Genomic DNA, 21034 nt, shown 5'->3' on the forward strand with positions numbered 1-21034 from the left:
TGTATTTGGGCTGCCCTTAAGGTTGGTCCGGAAGCTGTAGCTGGTGCAAAATGTGGCGGCGTGACTACTCAACCACTATTGAAACATGTCACGCTGCTGCTGAAAGAATTGCACTGGCTGCCCATTTGCTACTGGGCTAAGTTCAAGGTTCTAGTTTTGGTGTACAAAGCCCTATATAGCTTGGGACCAGGATACCTGAAAGACCGTCTTACCCCTTATATACCCAGTCGATCACTGCACTCTGCAGGTGAGGGCCTCCTGCAGATACCATCTTATCAGGAGGTCCATTCTGCACAACATAGGAAACGGACATTTAGTGTGGTGGCACCTACCCTGTGGAATTTCCTCCCCTTAAATATTAGACAGGCGCCATCTCTGTTATCTTTTCGGTGCCTAATGAAGACCTTCCTCTTCCAACAAGCCTTTTAAGTTGAGATCTTATCCCAGTCTGTGTCTGTGTTGGAATTGCTTTTTAATATGTTTATTAAACTTTTTTTTTTTTTAAGTTTTTAACCTTTTTTTAAAGATGTCTTAAAAGCTTAAAAAAGGTTCTTAAAGTTGTTTTGTTTTAATGTAAAGTCTGTTTTTATGATGTTTTGAAGTGTTTTTAGTGCTTTTGTTTGCCGTCCTGGGCTCCTGCTGGGAGGAAGGGCGGGATATAAATCAAATAATAAACAAACAAACAAACAAACAGGACCCCCTGAGGGCCATGATTGGGTAGGAGACTCCCCTGTCTGTGCTACAGAAAGGCCACTGCAGCTGAGGAGACTCTGCGTGCTTGCTTGGATGTGCACACATGAATGCATGTGTTGTAAAAAGCCCTCTGGTTATGATGCTAATGGGAGTTGTAGTCCAAAACATCTGTGGAGAATACCAGGGATGGAAATAACTGCTTGAAGGTAAAACAAATATAATCGATTGAGCATACCTTTCCCCCCTACACACACATACACACACACCAGACTGAAGGGGCACCAGGAAAAGCAAAGAAACCAGCCAGCTGAAGCAAAGCCAAATGGAAGAGATGCCTTCAGCAACCCTTCTGGAAGCCAACAAAGGGGTGAACATTTACAGTTCAAGTCCATTGATCCCAAATCAAAGGAATTTGCAAGGGCAGCAATGTTTTCCTTCCTCGGAAGGTGGTGGACTCTCCAACACTGCAGGCCTTCAAGAGGCAGCTGGACAGCCACCTGTCAGGGATGCTTTAATTTAGATTCCTGCATTGAGCAGGGGGTTGGACTCCATGGCCTTAGAGGCCCCCTCCAACTCTACTTATTCTATGGTTTCATTTGGATATGACATGACCAGCCCTAGGACATAGCACAGGATGATAATGTTGAAGAAGGTGTTCCTGGGCATACACAGAGCACATTTCCAGACCTACTGAAGTCCCAGTATATGGTGCTTGGATGAGAGGATAATGCTCTCTAAATAAATAAGAGGGCAAGGCCTTCTGGGAAGCTTAAGCCACCACCACCCTCAAGCATTGTTCTGTTTAGAATTAAAGCTACTAGCAGAAACCAGTAATGATTTGATTTCAAACCACTGGTGCTGAAAGTTAAAGAGGAAAGCACAAAGGCAGGACTAAAGCTGAACATCAAGAAGACTAAAGTAATGACAACAGAAGATTTATGTAACTTTAAAGTTGACATCGAGGATATTGAATTTATCAAGGATTATCAATACCTTGGCACAGTTCTTAACCAAAATGGAGACAATAGTCAAAAAATCAGAAGAAGGCTAGGACTGGGTAGGGCAGCTGTGAGAGAACTAGAAAAGGTCCTCAAATGCAAAGATGTATCACTGAACACCAAAGTCAGGATCATTCAGACCATGGTATTCCCCATCTCTATGTATGAATGTGAAAGTTGGACAGTGAAAAAAATGGATGAGGGAAAAATCAACTCATTTGAAATGTGGTGTTGGAGGAGAGCTTCATGCATACCATGGACTGCAAAAAAGAAAATAATTGGATATTAGAACAAATTAAACCAGAACTATCATTAGAAGCTAAAATGAGGAAACGGAAGTTATCATACTTTGGACACATCATGAGAAGACATGATTCACAAGACAAGATTCATAAGACAATAATGCTGGGAAGAACAGCAGGGAGTAGAAAAAGAGGAAGGCCAAACAAGAGATAGATTGATTCCATGACCTGAACCTGCAAGATCTGAGCAGGGTGGTTCAGGTCGCTGATTCATAGGGTCAACATAAGTTGTAATCGACTTGGAGGCACATAACAACAACCCAAATCAGAGAGATTAAAGGGAGGAGTCACCTCTTTTCCTGGGTTCACAGGGAATGAGACTGACAATGGCAAATGAAACAGCAGGCTTACCTGTCGAAGGGCGTACACTGTGAGGGCAATAGAGATGATGGAAAGGATTATAATGGCGGTGGAGTACTCAATGTATCCTTGGACCAGCCAGAGAGTCAGGGTGAAGGCTTGGAAGACGTAAAAAGGGTTCAGAATCTACAAGAGAGCACAGGTTAAAATCTGTGTGTCTCTGACTGTTGAGCAATGGCCAAAATAGGCTCCATCGTGTTGTGCCTCTTGCAAACTGCAGGTGAAGACAGATGTAACAGTGGGGGGACCCTTAATTGAGACATGACGCTAACCATGAAGATCAGCCTGAAGAGAGGATGAGTTTGGACCCCACTGCAGCCCTGGGATCAGTACAGTTCCTCTCCACCCAGCCCACTGCAATGATGTTTCCTGCTGCTCCAGGGGTGAACCTGGCCCATAGTTCAGCGTGATGTGCATGAGCTGATATCTCAGAGAGGAGTTCAGGTCTCCTGCTCCCCTGGTGCATTCACTAGAGCTGCCCAATTTCCCTGCTTTTTAAAGTTTGATAGCAATATCTGTGGGCTATAGGTACATTCTTAAACCACAAGGTTTTTTTGCCTATTAGTGAATAAGCCTGAGCAAGCCTGGGCTTGTGCACTGGGCCTTCCCTCACCTCCCACACAGTTGGGAGGAGGACTTTGATCATGTTTAGCTTCACTTTCCCCTAATCTTGGCCTGTCAATGCATGCAAATCAAAGTTTAATGACAAACTGTGGTCAGGTTTTGAAAAACCAACTTCAGATCATGGTTTGTGAAGCTGGCTTGTTAAGCTAAGCAGAATATCGTTGCACACAACCATAAGCCGAGACGCGGGGAATATGGAAGCAAAGCATGCCAAAGGCACACTCGCACGTATGCCTGCTCATGCACATCACACTCTTCCCTCTCTCCTCCACTGGCGAGCAGGGACCCCTATGCTGGAGATCAGGAGTGCACAGGCTTCTGGCTTGTAGGGCCTACTTTGTTGCTTACTTTTAGGATCCACTTTATTTTTTACCCAAGAACCACCAGCAGGTGCCGGGTGCAACAAATACAGAATTAAAATGAAAGAATTCTGAGATCAAGAATTAATCTGAGGGCGGTTTGTTTTTAATACCAAAACCTAACAGAGGTCCCCGTCCTGCCACACACGAAAACCCTTCCCTGGTTATCTCTCCCTCTCCAAGCCGTCCATTTCAGGGACATAGCTATTGTGTGGATGGATGTGCGTACAGATAGATGGATGGATAATTTAGATTTACAACACTTCCAAAAGGAGCTTGAGCTTTGGTGTACTGCACTTTGAAACCTCTGTATAAGACACTTTAAAAAATAAGGAGCCGGGGTGGAAAGGGACCCTGTTACCTCTTTAAAAAGCAATTTCCAGATTGGGCGAACTTCAATTTCAATTGCGTTGGGCCCACAAACCAACCTCCTGTGAAAGAGAGAGGGAGGAGAACCTGTCAATATCTGCACAACAAGCAGCCCAATCCTACAGGGTGGTGGAAGGGTGGGGAGCGGGGAAGGAGGAGTGACTTATCTCGTCCTCACATGATCCCAGCCAATCAAGGATCAGGCTGTACGTGTGATGATGCCTTAATCAGTAAGATTAGGCAATGGTCAGAATGAGAACAATTCTTCTTGCCCATCGCTCAGAATGGAATTTTTGCCCTGTTCCCTTGAAAAATTACACAGGAGGCACATTTTGCAAGGGCCACCGATATCAAACTTGGCCCAAGGTTAGAAAAATATTTTGAACTCCTGGACACAAACATCAGATTGTTAGGGGACTATATCAAGGTTTGGTTTATTTGTTTGTTTAAGGTAACAGGCCTACTGAGTTTATGGCTGAGTTGAGATCTGAACCAGAGATCTGACAGTCTTTGCCCCCTCCAGGACACCAGCTGAGTGAAGGAAGGTCAAAAGGAAGTGAATGAGGAGGGCCTGTTGGGTCTGCCCAAATCTGAGACAATGCCGGGTCTGCCTGACACACCTGAGAGCTTTCTCTTTCCTCGTCAACCCGTCTCCAAATTTGCGGTGTATTTCATAGCAGGTGTTGCTGTCCTCGAGCGACCTACAAAGGTGAAATAACATTTCTGGAAGGGCCCCTTTAATTCCTCAGAGTCTCCTCCTAAGCAGAGGTGGCTCCATGTCAGTGGGGCAATGGAATCCACTCCATGTTTTAGTCCAAACTTTCAAGGTGCTGCTAGGACCTTAAAAACTCACCCAACTCTTTGGAACTGTTTTTCTGTGAGGTCCCAGACGTAGCGGACTTTTTGCACCTGGATGTATCTCACCTACAAGAGAGCAACAAATGATTATTTATTTTGGCCAGTATTCAACTAAATAATTGCATGAGAGGCAGTTTGGAAATGGGGGGGGGATCTCTGTGACTCTGATGTCATGGTGAGACTCAGACCACTTCCTGGTGAAGTTTGGAATCACGGCAGCATTTCCCCTCTGCAGGGGTGGGGGCAACTAGGATCCCACCCCCAGAGACTTATGGATCCTGACAGATTCCTGTAGGCTCCAGGGGGAGGATTTTTCGAGTGGGCAGAACAGATGATCCCATGGAGGCTCTTGCCTTGTTCTGTAATGGCGAGATGCAAAGGGTGATCAGCACAATAACTAAGGAGTGCTTTCTCTCACACTGTGCAGCTTGCAACGCTCCCTGGGATTCTATGGAGTTGCAGGCAAGGAAATAGGCTAGATGATGGCTGGAATGCTGGTGGCACTGAACTTGGTCTGAGGCCGACCAAGCACAGGTTAGGGCACATATCTGCACCCACCATGTGACAATAAGGGCAGTGAAGAAGTCTTACTTCACTGTCTCTATTGCATCCTCAGGGAATTGTCCAGCAGAGATTTTCCAGGTTGTCTGGAACCTGGTCTCACCTGCTGGTGCAGAAAGGCCTCTGGAGGCAAAAGAGGCCCGCTGTGGCCATTTAGCTCATCACTTTGAGGATAAAGTTGCTCGACCCCATGGCGATTTAGATGTTACCACTGTGGTTATGGTTCCAGCTGAGGTGTCCAATATTGAGTCTTTTCCAACTCTGTGGCATCCGTTTCTGTTTATGCCACCTGATGACCCAGAGAAGGTGCTTGTAGGGATGTGCTCAGTTACGTGCCCTCTGAATTCTTCCCCATCACGGCTGGAGAAATCGAGCCAGGGGGTCAACGAGTGGGTCCAATGTATGATGAATGCTTCTTTGCATGAGGGGGTGGTGCCTGCCTTCTGCCTTAAAGGAGGCAGAAGTGCAGCCACTACTGAAGAACCAGTCCTGGACCCAATGAATTATAATATGTATGTCCCAGTCGCAAACACTCCCTGCTTGGGAACAGTGAATGAGAGGGGCATGGCAGAGCAGACATCCCTAGATGAGACTGAGTATCTGGATCGTTCTAGTCTGTGTTTGGGACCAAATAAGCCTGGGTTGCCCTGTGGATGACCTTTATAGAAAGACGGAGGGAATGCAACCCTTCTCCTTCTGCTCATCTCTCAGTGGCTTTTGATCCCATTGACCATGGCATCCTTCTGAGCTGACTCTGCAGGATGGGCATTGGTGGGACTGTCTTGCAGTGGCTCCGTTGCTACCTGCAGGATCATGCCCAGAGAGGAGTGTTGGGAGAGTGCTCTTCAGATCCCTGGTGCTTACACTATGAGATGCCTCATGGCACTATTCTGTCCCCAATGCTATTCAACATCTATTTGAAGCCGTTGGAAGAGGACTTTGGTCCTTACCTGAAATAAATTTCTCCTGGATGATAGTCCATCATGTGGGCTCTGGCTCCACCTAGCGACCGTAGGCAGGAAATTACAGCAGAATTGCTGGGAGTAGGTCGGCTAGCACGTGACCTCTCCAGTCTTTTCATGATGAGACAAAACACATCAGGTTGCCAGCTAAAAGTGTAACTGGTGACGACCTACTCCCTTGAAATAGAAAAAACAGACACTACAAAAGAAGACTTCAGAGTTAAAAGTATTATTGAAGAGAACCATAAACAACAGAGAAAATTAGGCATTGAATATGGAGTCGGTACAAACATGCGGCGAAAAAACAAAGGCAACAAGTTGTCATAACTAACTTGAAATGTAGAAAATTATGTTGCTAGTAAGAAGTAGATTAAACAATGAAGCAGAAAAAACATGCATTTGCTAGTGTCTACTCATTGTAACAATTCTTTAGGTTGACTGGTAGGTTCACACTGTATCAAAAAGAGGAACTTAGAAAAGTAAAGCACGCAGAGCCACAAAGAGGTGGGCCTTGATGGACTGTCATCCAGGAGAAATTTATTTCAGGTAAGGACCAAAGTCCTCTTCTCCCCGGGTGATAGTCCATCAAGTGGGATATACCAAAGCAGTTCCCATCTAAAAAATTAGGGAGGGTGTTGTGGCTCAAGGTTTAAGAGCGTGCTGCAGGACTTTTTGGCCAGAGGTAGCCTCGGCTGAAGCCTGAGAAACCATGTTGTAATGTGCTGCAAAAGTATTAGCAGATGACCAGGTGGCCACGCAGCAAATCTCTTCTAGAGGAACATTAACTGAGAAAGCCGCTGAAATGGAAGCTGAGCTGGTAGAATGTGCCATTATCTTGTTAGGAAGCGGCACATTTTGAACCTCATATGCTAGCTTAACACACGCTCGTAGCCAACATGACAGGGTTGAAGTAGAAACCCTTTTCCCCAAACAGGTGGGTGAAAAGATACAAACATGGAATCTGACAATTGGAAGTCTTTAGTTCGGTTGAGATACACCTTCAATGCCCTGCGGACATCTAAACAGTGCCAGGATTCCTCCTGTGGCCCCGTAGGATTTGGATAGAACGAAGGAAGAGAGATCTCTTGTTTCCGATTAGAAAGCGACTTCACCTTAGGCATAAAAGATGGATCCAGTCTCAAGACAACACAGTCATCATGAAAAACGCAAAGATGTTTTGCCACGGATAGCACATGAAGCTCTGAGATGTGTCTGGCGGAGGCGATGCCCATGAGGAAAAGCACTTTGAACGACAGTAGGCGAAGGGTAATGTTGTTGAGAGGTTTGAAAGGTGGTTTCTGGAGCGCTGCGAGAACTGTTTGGAGACTCCATGAGGGATAGCGATGAACCACAGGCAGGCAAAGGGTGGCAGTGCCTCTGAGAAGACGCCGTATAAGAGGATTGCAACCAGTAACCCCAGAAGGACAGAGGGATAACACCGATGACAGGGCAGAGACCTGTCATCACAAGGTGTTAGCTGTAAGGCCCTTGTCGAATCCTTCTTGAAGGAAGGCCAGGATCTCTGAGACTGATGCGTGGGGCGGGGAGACGTTCCTGGCTGCACACCAACCAGCAAAGACACGCCATGTGGAACCATAAATTCTGATTGTGGATGGACGACGTGATGCCAGAATGGTGGCTATGACTTCCGGCGATAAACCTGCTTTCCCTAAATAGCTGCGCTCAACCTCCAGGCGGTCAGACGCAGCCAGGTCGGGTCCGGGTGTTGGATTGGACCTGTGATAGGAGATTCCGATAGGGCAGAAGACTTAGAGGTGGTTCGGTTGAGAGACGCACAATCTCCAAGAACCACGGGCAGCGTGGCCAGAAGGGTGCAATCAAAACTATTTCCGTGTGTTCCTTCCTCAGTTTCTGGAGAGTGCGGGCTAACAACGGAGTTGGGGGGAAAGCGTAGAGGAGACCCCAAGGCCAGGTGTTTGTCAGTGCATCCACGGCCTCTGCCTGAGGTGACGGATACCGAGTGAAGAACCGAGGCAGGTGAAGATTGTCGGGAGAAGTGAAGAGATCCACCACCATGTTGCCAAATTGATGTAGCTGAGCAAATGCCCTTGGATTTAGTCTCCACTCCCCCTGTCAAAGTTGTTGACGACTGAGCCAGTCTGCCTCCATGTTGGCGTCTCCGCTGAGATGTTCTGCATGCATGGACCCCAGGTGTGACTCGGCCCAAGAGAAGAGAACAGCAGCCTCCTGGTGAAGCGTGCGCAAGCGCATTCCCCCTTGCTTGTTGATATGAGCCTTCGTACAGACGTTGTCGGTACGAAGGAGGATGTGATGAAGATTGAGTCTGGTAGTGAAGTACTGAATGGCGAATCGAGCCGCCCGGAGCGCCAACCAATTGATGCTGTGTTGGGACTCTGTTGAAGACCATTGCCCCTGGATGCAGAGGGAGCGACAGTTCGCGCCCCACCTGGACAGGCTGGTGTTGGATGTGATGATGACCTGTGGTGGATCCTGGAAGGACATACCCATCCTGAGGTTTGAAGAAGTCATCCACCATTGAAAGGAGCTGCGGAGATGAGTGGAAATACGCAGCTGATGATATCTGCAGGCCATGATGTCTTGCTGAAAAGGAAGCAGGAACCACTGCAATGGGCGAGTGTGGAACCTTGCCCAAGGGACTATTTGAATTGCGGAGATGAAAAGTCCCATGGCCTTGTCCAGAACCATAAGATCTACGGTGGAGGAGGCAATCAAGGATGCTGCAATGGACTGAAGGGCTCGTATACGTTCCGTGGACAGACAGATTGTGGCCTGTCGGGTATCCAGAATTGCTCCCAGATGCTGTAGGCGATGTGTGGGAAGCAGATGGCTTTTGGCGTAGTTTATAAGGAAGCCGTGGGATGACAAGGTTTCTAGAGCGAGGCGAACCGCTGCTTCTGCCTGAAGAGTTTCCGCACGGATCAACAAGTCGTCCAAGTACGGATAGATGTGAACTCCCTGGCAGCAGAGAAAAGCCACCAGGGTAACCATGATCTTCGTGAACATCTGGGGGGGGCGAAGAAAGACCGAATGGCATGGCGCGGTACTGGTAGTGCTGCCGGTCGTAGGCAAAGCGGAGATATCGTTTGTGTCGTGGGTGAATGGGTACGTGTAAATAAGCCTCTTGGAGATCTATGGAGGCTAGATAATCGTGTTGTTGCAGGGTTTCCCGAATGGACAGGAAGGACTCCATTCTGAACTTCCGATGTCGGACAAACTGGTTTAAGAACTTCAAGTCCAGGATTGCCCTCCAGGTGGTGTTGTCGCGTTTTGGCACGACAAAGAAAACAGAGTAGACTCCTGAGGACCATTCTGCGATGGGGACCTGCTCTATTGCATCAATTTGAAGAAGGTGAAGAATGGCGTCCGAAAGGGCTCGCCGCTTTTCCGGAGAACCGGACACGGGGGATGGCAGAAAATGGTTTGGTGGGAGACTTTCCAGCTCTATAGCATAGCCCTCCCGAACTGCCTGTCTTACCCAGAGGTCTGTTGTTAAATGCTCCCAATTTTGGGCAAAAAGGAGTAGTTGAGCCCCTACTGGCGGAGGGTGTGAGTCAGAACTGACATGAGGAATTGTGAGGCCTGTTACCCTTGGGTCCAGAAGATGCGGAATTAAATCTGCTTCCCCCCTGAGTATTGAATCTTCTTGAAAACCAGCCCTTGGTCCAGTTGGGCTGACCTGAATGGAAGTCCCGGCCTCTGCCTGATGAGCGTGAGGAACGAAAGGACTGGAAAGGGTGAAACTGAGACTGAAAAGGTTGAGCGGGAAGCCAATAAGGAGAGAACCTGTGCGATGATCTGTGGTCCTCCCAATGCAGAGTGGCCAAAAAAGGCTTGTGTTTCTCTTTAGGGTCCACAAGAACCTCCTGAAGGGCCTGTTCACCAAATAATTTTAGACCTGCAAACGGTGCTGTTGACAAATCGATTCTGGCCCCTTGGTCGGCGTCCTAGTGGCGTAACCATAATGTGCGTCGAGTCACAACCTGTGTAGCGATCGCCCTTGCAGAATACTGGACTGTGTCCAGTGTGGCATCCGCCACAAAGGCGGCAGACCTATGAAGCTTCAGAAGGGTCTTGCGCAGTCTAACAGGGTCATGAGTGATGTCTTGAGCCGTCGGCTCCAGGAGATCATTTAGCCAAACTAATGAGGCCCGTGAAAAGATAGAAGCCACACAAGAAGCTCTGACTGCCAAGGCTGACGCCTTGTGGGTTTTGCGCAGGCTGAAGTCAAGACGACGCTCTGATATATCCTTAAACTGGGCTTCAGATTCTCTTGGCAATAGAGAACGAGAAACTAGAGAATAGGACCGTCCACCCCAGGGACTTTTAGCATGTCCATGAAGACTGGTTCGAGGGAGTAGAAATGGTCTGCCAAGGCAGGAAGGCGCCGTTTCTGAAGGGGAGCTTGCCACTCATCCTGGGCTATAGACTTAAACATGTCTGGCACAGGAACAGACACCAGCTTAGGTTTAGGAGTTTTCAACACTGAAGCTGCTGTGGAAGAGGCTGGGGATGGGTTTTGCCCTGCAGGCTTAATATCCAAAGCCGGCAAGGATTTGCAGAGGAGGGGTAAAAAATGGTCGGCTGAAAACAGTCTATGAGAAGCAGAGGATGCTGAGGATGGGGCGTCTTCCAGCTCCGAACCTGTGCTCCATTCATCATCTTCATAATCTGGGTCTATGAATGGATCTAAAGGGTCTGCATGTGGTCTAAAAGTGGCATGCCCCCTGGAGGCTGCAAAAGGTTCAGGAGAGGAAGAATCATCACTCTCTGAGGAATGTCCTACGAACTCTCTGGGCAGCCTACTCTGAGGATGCCTAGATGTATGCCCTTTTGAGACAGGCCTTGAGAGAGCAGATCTGGACCGCGAAGGAGCAGGAGCCAATATCTCTGTGGACAGTACTCCAATGAGTGCTTCCTTGACTTGGGCAAGCGCCTCTGGCGTTAGTTGGAATGGCAGGGTAGGGGCCAAGGCTGGCTCTTGCGCTGCGAATTGGTAGGAGCTAGCATGACAACAGTCCTCCTCTGAGAAAATTTCCCCTTCACTGCCTGACGTGGCCCCAGACAAATTTGTCACTGGCTCATCCTCAGAAAATGAGTCTTGAGTGTGCTTAGCAAGAGGTTTATGGTGACTCACAGAAGAAATGACTGAAGAGTGGCTCTGGTGCCCAGAGCTGCAGTGGTGAGGAGGGCGTTTTTTAGACTTAAGTGCCAAGGAGGAAGGCGCTGGTAATGGTGTCTCAGAAGGTACTGGGAGCTGGCATGATATGGGAGTGATGCCAGACCTCCCTATATCACCATCAGTGTCTGAGGAAGCAGCAGCCATGGAAAGCGTTTTACAGGGAGCTGCGGCAGAGGGGGCTTTCAAGCCGGCAGATCTCCTTTTGGCGGGAACTTGCGGCATCATGGGGGCGGGAGGAGCCGCTGCCCCAGCACTGCCCGATTAAAGCACTCTTGTTGGTTCCCCATGCTTTGTCTTTTTAAGCGCCTTATGAGGCACTGAGGCTGGCTGCGCTAAAGCGGTGTGGAGGAGTTTTGTGTGATTTACAGTCTTAGACACCTGACGAGGCGCTGGGACAGCCTCCCTCATAGCCACCGCAGGGTTTCCCGTTAACCCCTCATTTGTTATAGGGATGGGAGTGCAAGCCGAGGCGCTTGATTCTTCCATCGCTCTCCCTCACACACACGCGCCTTTCCGGGGTGCGGGAGAGGCATTCGTCTGAGGAAAAAATACCACTCACGCACACGAGCCTTTCTGGGATGCAGAGGGTTAACGAGTTGACAGAGGAAAGGCTCTAATTCGGCCAAAGGGGAACTTGGTTAAAACCAGTCAGATCTCCTTTTCCTACTTCAATTGGCCCAGCGGCAAGGAGTAGAAGCGGAGACAAACTGGCGAGGATCTGTAAAAAGTGGTTTGTTTTGTTTAAAAAGACAATGAAGAGCAATAAGACATTCAACCGCCTAGGTCGACGAGGCAGGAAAAGACTGGAGAGGTCATGTGCTAGCCGACCTCCTCCCAGCAATTCCCAGAGCCCACTTGCTGGACTATCATCCAGGGAGAAGCGGTCATTAGGAGTCTGGGAGCAAAGTGTCATCAGTACATTGATGATACCCAACTTTTATTTCTCCACTGCATCTGAGTCAGGAGAGGCTGTGCAAGCCCTGGACCAGTACCTGGATAAAGTGGTCGGCTGGATGAGGGTCAATAGATTGAGCTTGTATCTTAGAAGTCTTGTGGGTGTGTCCAGGAGGTAGATCAATTACCTGTTCTGGAGTGGACTGCATTCCCTCTGAAGGAGCAGATCCACAATTTGGGGAAACTGATTCATCCACTTCTGTCACTAGAGGCCCAAGTGATCTCTATGGCTAGGAGTGCTTTCTACCAGCTGTGGCTGCGATGCCAGCTACAATCATTCCTGGACCATAATAGCCTGACCACAGTGGTCCATGCATTGATAACCTCAAGACTTGATTACGGTAACATGCTTTATGTGGGGCTACCCTTGTATCTGGTCCATAAGCCGCAGCTAGCGCAGAATGCAGTGGCCAGCCTGCTCACAGGAGCAGCTTACTGGCAACATTTCACTCCTCTGCTGGCAGAGTCGCGCTGCTTGCCAGTTTGTTGCCAGGCTACGTTTAAGGTTCTTTTGTTAATTCACAAAGCCCTAAACAACCAAAGTACCTTAAGGATCATCTGATCCCATATGCTCCACCTCAATCACCCAGGTCCTCTGATGGGGCACTTCTTGTGGTTCCCCACACCCCTGGGGTCCGGTCAGCCTTTATTAGGGACCAAGCCCTCGGTGTGGCAGGCCCTGCCTTGTGGAATCATCCCTCCCAGTAGAGGCTTGGCAGGAATCATCCCTGCCTTAAGAACATAAGAACATAAGAAGAGCCTGCTGGATCAGGCCAGTGGCCCATCTAGTCCAGCATCCTGTTCTCACAGTGGCCAACCAGGTGCTTCTTTTAGATGTCACCTAAAATCCGAGTTATTTGGACAGGCCTTTGGAATGCGGATTTTCTTTTAACCAACCAATATTCATGGATGTTTTTTCTGATGTTTTATTGTTTTTATTGTGGCTGTTATTTTTTTGCATGGTGCGTTTTTACAAAAGTTCAGTTTAGAAACATTTCAATCAATAAATAACAAACGGATTGGGAGAGGCAGTTTTCTGTTTGGGTCAGGATGCTTTACAGTTGGAAAGAGGACTTACTGGAACCTGCAGTGGGCTCTTCGGATTCTGAACAGGGGCCTGCAAGCCTCAGCAAAAGCTGCAGCCTCAGCACTAGGGATCAGTCCCCCCTCTTCCATGTAGCCATGTGGGTTTGGTGGGGAGGTCTCCTGATCTCCACTTGCAGGTCCCAAGCAGATCCCATGATGCTCAGTGCCTCTGCATGCATACCACTTGCACATGGAAGCATTCAGGCCCATGCATAGGCTACAGCCCTCTCCCCTGACCCCCAGATAAGTATGGTGATGAAGATTCTCCAAGACACCCCGTATATGCTTGTAGTCTTCACTTTGCACAGGGCCTGGCTTGCATTGACAATGTCATCATCATCATCAATTGAATTTATATCCCGCTGTTTCTCCGCACGGAGCCCAGGGCAGCAAACTCATCCACAAACCAGTTTATCTTGGCATGTGCAATGGCTTAGAGACCTTGAACTCGGGAGATTTGTCCAAGGGAAGAAGTCTTCAGGCACAACTTTTAGAAAGCAACATTTTCAGGTCAGGTTCACTCAATATCACCTATCCCTAAACTCTGCCTGATGCAAAATACATTTTCCTCCACTATGAAATGGGGCAGAGGAAGCGGAAATAACTAAACATCTTTTCAGTGCCCATCACCCCCTTGCCTGTCCACACTAAGAAATGCTTACTTTCATATCGGGCTTCTTTACGGCTTTGCTTAGAACAGAATCCCTGTCTGTACTGAGGATGTGATCCAGTTTCTCACTGTCCAAGAGTCTCAGCAAGTCAAGCCAGATCACCTTCTTTCTAGTATACTTTTGAAACTCATCCTAAGGGAGGAAAAAGACAGAAACCACAGAAACATTGGGTTAATCTTCTTGGAAATGGCACACCTATTAGAGGAGGAATTATATAATTATTAATGCAATGCTTAATAATGCTCTACTTCCTTTGTTGTGGAGCTCCATAAATTTCAGCCACAATGATTACAGCTTTCAAGAACAAGTAATTTGTTCTCCGTGTTGGGGGCCCATCCAGACATTCTTCCTATTGTGCATTCATGATGATTTGTGCCCATGGTGCGATCAGGGTGATCACACACAATCCTGCTTTCAATCCTGTTTGCACCTGTAAATGTTTTGGGGTGGCCATACTGCCTCATTTCCAATCAGTGCACATCCTGTAACTTCCAGCTGAACTCCTATAGCTTTTCATACCACAAATGTTCTGGGGGGGGGGTTGTGGGGCGTGTCCTACTTTGGCTGCACTAGGGCCCTTGCAGACAGTAAAAATGCTGCAGCACTGGGGAAGCATTGCAGAACAACTAATAAAGCAGAATTTATTATTATTATTAATAATAATAATGTTAATACCCCACCCTTCTACCCTAAAACAGGGCAATCAGGGCGGCTCACAATACGATCATAAGCAATAAAAAAATTAAAAAATTAAAATAGATAAAATACAGTTAATCTAGGGGACTAAAGAGGTAAAACTAAAAAAGGGGGGAATAAAATCAGTTTCAGTGGGCTTCTGGGGGTAGGGTATTCCAGAACTTTGGGGCCACAGCTGAAAAGGCTCTCTCCTGCATTTCTGCCAGTCTAGCATCTTTCATTCCAGGCATGCAGAGGAGACCAGAGGCAGCTGATCATAAATCTTTATGAATGGGCCAGTATAAATCCACCACTAATACGCTCTTTTTGTATTACTGTGTCAAGAACACGTTGCAGAATACACCTGCAAAAAAGCACCACTTTACAAGGGCCCTTATTGCTAAGAACTCATGAGTGGTAAAGATACTCCTTGTGGGTGCAACTGGGTTGGGAAAGCATTTCAAATTTCTAGCAGCCAGTAACACATTCTTAGGTCCCTGTGGGAATGCAGCCGGGGGAGGGGGGCTCCTGGCTTTTCTGCAGCCAATCAGCACCTGGTTAGAGGAATCCACCTTCATCAAATGGGATGCAATTTTGGCAGCCGGGTTTAAATTGTTGGCCAGTAGAGCAATCTATGTGACTGTCAGCTCTACACTGTGTCAGCAGTGCCGGTGGGGGGCTGGAAATTCCTGGGTGGTTGGCAGGGAAGCAAAGTCCTTAGCCGGCAGTCTGGCCATAAATCTGCCAGGTCTAGGAGGAGGGGAGCTGATAAGGGCCAGGCTTGTCCGAAGCGTACTTGCCGAGTCAGGAGTCCAGAAGCGAGGTCAGTGGAGGTCCGGGATCAAGTGCCAAGGGGTCAGTCCAAAAGAGGGTGCCAGGAAACTAGGAACACACAAGCCACGCCTGACGTTGCAGTCAGCAACAAGCTGCAGCCAAGGTGTGCCTTATAAAGAGCAGGATGGACAGCAGGTGTGAGCCCTCAGCGTTTGGGCCTTAAGGAGACAGGCCTGCCTCTCTTCTGCCTGACCTTCTGCTGTCTACGTTCTGCAGGTGAGGGGGGAGTATCCTGTTCACTGTCTGTGTCTGGCTGCAGGGCCTCTGCTGTCCCTGGGGTGCTCTGCAGCTAAGGGGGAGAAGGAGCTGGATTCTCAGGAGGCTCCTCCGTGTCTCCTGCTGTTCCTGGGTCTGCTGCTGTTACTCCCGAGTCGTCCTCATCTGAGGAGTCCTCTGACGGGGCCATGACACCATCCCCCACCCCACGACCAACCCTCCGCCTCCCGCCGGGGCCCGGCTTATCCGGGTAGCGCTGGTGGAAGCGCCGGACCAGACGAGGGGCATGCACCTGCGCCACATCTTCCCATGAGCGTTCCTCAGGGCCGTACCCCTGCCAGTTTATGAGGTACTGAAGGCGGCCCCGATGCCTCCGGGAGTCCAGGATCTGCGCCACTTCGAATTCCTTTTCCCCGTTGACTTGTATCGGTGGTGGGGGCCGTGGTTGACTACCCAAGGGGTGAGGCGGGAGAGCGGGAGTCAGCAGTGATCTATGGAAGACAGGGTGAATGTGGAAGGAGGCAGGGAGTTGGAGCCGGACCGCCACCGGGTTAATTTGCTGGGTGATCCGGAAGGGGCCTACGTTCCGAGCCTCCAGCTTGTGAGACGGACGTTGCGAACGCAGGAATTTGGTTGAGAGCCATACCCGGTCGCCTACCTTCAGCGGTGGGCCTGGTTGGCGGTGGCGATCAGCAAAGCGCTTATACGTGTCCTTGGCCTGCTCCAGCTGCTCCTTCAGGACTGCCTGCAGGGCCTGCAACTCCTGCAGCATGACATCCGCAGCGGGGACCGGCGACGGGGGTCGCACTGAGGGGAAGAATCGGGGGTGATAGCCGTAGGAGGCAAAGAACGGGGTCTGGCGCGTGGAGGCATGCACGGAGTTATTATACGCGAACTCCGCCAGCGGTAACAGGTCCACCCAATTGTCCTGTTGGAAGCAGGTGTAACACCGCAGGTATTGTTCGACGGTGGCGTTGGTACGTTCTGTTTGTCCATCTGATTGAGGGTGGTGGGCGGAGGACAAGTGGATCTGGACGTTCAGGGCCCGAAACAGGGCCTGCCAGAACCGGGCGGTGAACTGGGCTCCTCGGTCAGAGATCAGGTGGTCGGGGAGGCCGTGCAACCGGAAAACCTGGGTCAAAAACAGTTGCGCAGTTTCTGGGGCACAGGGGAGGAAATGGGCCATCTTGGTGAACAGGTCTACGACTACGAGGATGGTGGTCATTCCCCGGGAGGCTGGTAAGTCCGTGATAAAATCCAGGGAGACCGAGCGCCAGGGCCCTGGGGGGGTAGGCAGTGGGAGCAGGAGCCCCGGGGGCTTGCCGGGGTGGCTCTTGGCTCGCTGGCAGGTATCACAGGCTGCTACATAGTCCTTGACGTCCGCTTGGACCCGGGGCCACCAGAAATCCTGTAGGACCAGGTGGAGGGTTTTATACGTTCCAAAATGCCCTGCAGGCTGGCTGTCATGGCAGAGGTGGAGCACCTCTCCCCGCAGAGCTCCCGGGGGAACGTACAACCGGTTCCGCTGGTACAAGAGGCCCTGCTGCAAGGAAAAGGGGCTGTCCCGGGCGGGCGTCCTGGACTGGAGCTCTCGCTGCTGGGCCAGGGCATAGGGGTCCTTTTGCTGCTGCTCCTGCACCCGGTCCAGGAGGGGTTGTGGTTGGTGTGTAGCGGCGAAGTTCTCTGGGCAGAGGATTGGGCGAAGGGGGCGATCGACCTGCTCGGCTCGGTATTCTGGCTTGTGAGAGAGCGCGTCTGCTAGGGTGTTTTGGCGGCCAGGGAGGTAGGTGACCGTGAACTGGAACCGGGAGAAAAACAGGGACCACCGGATCTGGTGTTGGTTCAGCTGTCGGGCGCTTTGCAGGTGCTCCAGGTTTCGGTGGTCTGTTCGTACCTGGACCGGATGGCGTGCCCCTTCCAGGAGATGACACCAGGTCTCGAAGGCTACTTTGATGGCCAGTAACTCCTTCTCCCAAATGGTGTAGTTCTGTTCCGAAGCGTTGAGTTTCCGGGAGTGGAACGCACAGGGGAGCAGGGACTGCTTGCTCCCCACCGGCTGAAGTAGGACTGCTGCCACTGCCTTATCAGATGCATCAGCCTCCACTATGTAAGGTCGGGTAGGGCGGGTTGCTGGAGGATGGGTTCAGATGTAAAGGCGTGTTGGAGGCGCCGGAAAGCCTGTTGAGCGGCCTCCGTCCAAACAAACTTCTCTTTGCCTCGAAGCAGGTCTGAGATGGGCGTGGTGAGTTCGGAGAAGTGGGAGATGAACCGGCGGTAATAGTGGGCGAAGCCCAAGAAGCGCCGCACATCTTTGGGGCTTCGCGGAGCTGCCCAGTGGAGGATGGTCTCAATTTTGGCGGGGTCCATCTGGATACCCGAGGGCAAGATCCGATGGCCTAGGAAATCCATGGTCGTGAGGTCAAAGGCGCATTTTTCGAGCTTGGCGAAGAGGCGGTGCTCCCGCAGGCGCTGCAGCACCGCTCGAATGTGCTCCTTATGTTCCGAGGGGTTCTGCGAGTAGATCAGGATGTCATCCAAGTAGATCACCAGGAAGCGGTCTAGGAGGTCCCGGAAGATGTCGTTCATGAAGTGCTGGAAGACGGCAGGAGCGTTGCACATGCCAAACGGCATCACAGTGTACTCAAAGTGCCCATAACGGGTGCGGAAGGCCGACTTCCACTCATCGCCCTCCCGCATACGCACCAGGTTGTAGGCCCCTCGCAGGTCTAGTTTGGTGAAAATGCGAGCGCCCTGCAGCCGCTCTAACAGTTCTGGCATCAGGGGCAAAGGGTAGCGATTCCAAACTGTAATCTGGTTGAGGGCACGGTAGTCATTGCACAGCCGGAGTTCCCCACATTTCTTTTTGACAAAGAGGACAGGGGCAGCTGCAGGGAACGTGGAAGGGCGAATGAACCCTCGGCGCAGGTTCTTGTCTAGGAACTCTCTGAGGGCTGCCAGTTCGGGTTCTGACAGGGAGTAAAGCCGGCCCACAGGAATCTTGGCTCCGGGGAGCAGATCAATGGGACAGTCGTAAGGACGATGGGGTGGCAACTGGTCTGCCTCTTGCTTCCCAAACACATCCGCGAACTCCCGGTACTGTTCCGGTAAGGCCTCGAGCGCGGAGCTTGCCTCCCGGGTCATCAGGATGCGCTCCTTTGGCCTCCAGCAGTTGGCTTGGCAATAGGGGGAACCGAGGGTCAGCCGGCCTGTGGACCACTGGATGATGGGGTCGTGCCGCTGGAGCCACGCCAGGCCCAGCACGACCGGGAAGTGGGGTGCGGCAGCCAGGTAGAACTGGAGGCTTTCCTGGTGCTCCCCCAGGGCCACGTCGAGCGGCACTGTCTCCTGTACTACAGGGCCCGAGGCGAGAAGCCGGCCATCAATAGTCTCCACCAGGAGGGGGCGGCGAATGGGTTGACTAGGAACCCGGTGGAGCTTGGCAAAGGACACGTCCATAAAATTGCTGGTGGATCCCGAGTCCAGGATGGCGGGTACTTGTAGGGTCCCCCTTCCGGGGACTGTCAGTGCGATCAACACGGTCAGATGCTTGGGCGGTGAGGAACTGAGGTGGCAGGCCCCTTGAACCACGAGGTTGCCCCTGCTCAGGGTCCTGTGAAGGCCGGGGCATGGACGTTTCCCGAGGCAGGGGCTGTGGGTCGCTTTGCGGAACACTGGGCTGCAAAATGTCCCGGGGGGCCGCAATACAGGCAGAGGACCTGTTGCCGGCGTCAGCAGCTTTTCGGCTGCAGAGAGATGTGGCCGAGCCCCTCCCAGCTGCATTGGTTCTGCCAGGGGTGTAGGGTTCTTGCCGACGGGCTCCGAGGGCCCAGCCACTGGGGCTGATGCTCTGTAGACTGGCCGGGGTCGGTTGGCAGCACGCCTGCTTTCCAGCCTCCCGTCAATCTGGAGACACAGGCGTATGAGGGCGTGCAGGGTTCCAGGGCGCTCCACCCTAGCTAGCTCATCCAGCAGCTCATCCGACAACCCCTCCTGAAATTGGTCCATGAGAGCTGCTTCGTTCCAGCCCAGGCTTTGTTGTAATAAACGAAAGTCTGTTACATATTCCCCCAAGGGGCGTCGGCCTTGCCGCAGCCGGCGTATGCGGCGGTTGGCTGTAGCTGATTGGACTGGGTCCTCGAACATAGCCTTCAGTTCTCTGGTGAAGGCGGCTAGGTCGTTGAGCACGGGGCTCCGCTCGAGGAGTAGGGGCGTGGCCCATCTAGCTGCGGCCCCGGTGCACAGGTTAATCAAGAATCCCACCCGGGTCTTATCATCTGGGAAGGCCTCTGGTCGTAACTCCATGAAGAGCTGGGCCTGGGCCAAAAAGGCTGGGAGCTGGTCGGAAGCCCCAGTAAATTTCTCTGGGAGAGTCACAGGGCACTTGGCTCTCCCTGTAGGGAGAGGGGGTGGGGCTGCTGCTAGCTGGGTTTGCAAGCCTTGGACGGCCAACAACAGCTGGTCTACTTGTGAGCGCAGGAGCAAGTTTTCCTGCTGGAGTTGCTCCATGGTCAGCACTTCTGTTTCAGCCTCTGTTTCATTGCCGCTTGTGAATTACTCGCAGCTGTCTCTTCTGAGCTGTGGTTTAGCGTCGTCTCTAGAGAAATGAAATGAAAGGTTCTCCTCATGCAACCATTTTGACTGCTTCAATTTGATTATTGTGGTCCTCTGATGTGGTACCAAATACCAAAATGTCATCACTTACATTAAGAATTCCTGGGAGTCCAGCTAAAACGTCATGTATGACATTCTGAAATAGTTCTGCAGCTGAAGAAATACCAAAACTGAGGCGCTTGTAGTGACGAAGACCAACAAGAGTTGAAAAGGTTATGTACCCTGAATTCTGGTTGGAGCTCCAGCGGATGATAGCCAGCTGTAAGGTCAACTTTTGAGAAGAATGTTGCTTCATTCAAGTCTGCAATGATATCATCCATAATGCAGTTTAGAGCAAGGATAAATATTCATACCTTCTACTGTCCGGGCATTATGAGAGAGGCAAACAATAACCCAATTACTTGGCACGGCTGCTGTTGGACATAGCAAGCTCCTTGTGATGGAGGAGCACATACATGGATTCAGGAATGTGAAGAGGCATCCCACCAATACTGCTATATTCCAAACATCCTATGTCAGATTCAGTGCACATTTGTGGGTGCACATTTGTGGGGGTGGAATGAAGAGGGGAGAGATCCCACTCTATGAACCTTTCTTGAACTAGTCCCATGAAAACAAGGACTGTTTCACTCACCACACAGCAATAAACTCAGGGTGCCACTAAGTGCACTCCTAGTCATCTGATAAGTTTGCCTTCAAACAGGTTTGCATCTTCACTC

General features: G+C 50.7%; 1 protein-coding gene across 2 annotated transcripts in view; it reads right to left on the reverse strand.

The window, feature by feature from the left end:
* LOC133389627 (probable cation-transporting ATPase 13A5) overlaps positions 1–21034 on the reverse strand; it is an 81258-nt gene that overhangs the window by 42452 nt on the left and 17772 nt on the right. For both annotated transcript variants that reach the window (XM_061637634.1, XM_061637633.1), the window contains 5 exons: positions 13971–14111; positions 4559–4629; positions 4326–4406; positions 3698–3767; positions 2345–2479 (listed from right to left, as the gene is read on the reverse strand). In XM_061637634.1, the coding sequence (XP_061493618.1) occupies positions 2345–2479; positions 3698–3767; positions 4326–4406; positions 4559–4629; positions 13971–14111 (498 nt within the window). The remainder of the gene's footprint in view (positions 1–2344; positions 2480–3697; positions 3768–4325; positions 4407–4558; positions 4630–13970; positions 14112–21034) is intronic.

The sequence above is a fragment of the Rhineura floridana genome, chromosome 7 (genome assembly GCF_030035675.1).
Source record: "Rhineura floridana isolate rRhiFlo1 chromosome 7, rRhiFlo1.hap2, whole genome shotgun sequence".
Classification (NCBI taxonomy): Eukaryota; Metazoa; Chordata; class Lepidosauria; order Squamata; family Rhineuridae; genus Rhineura; species Rhineura floridana.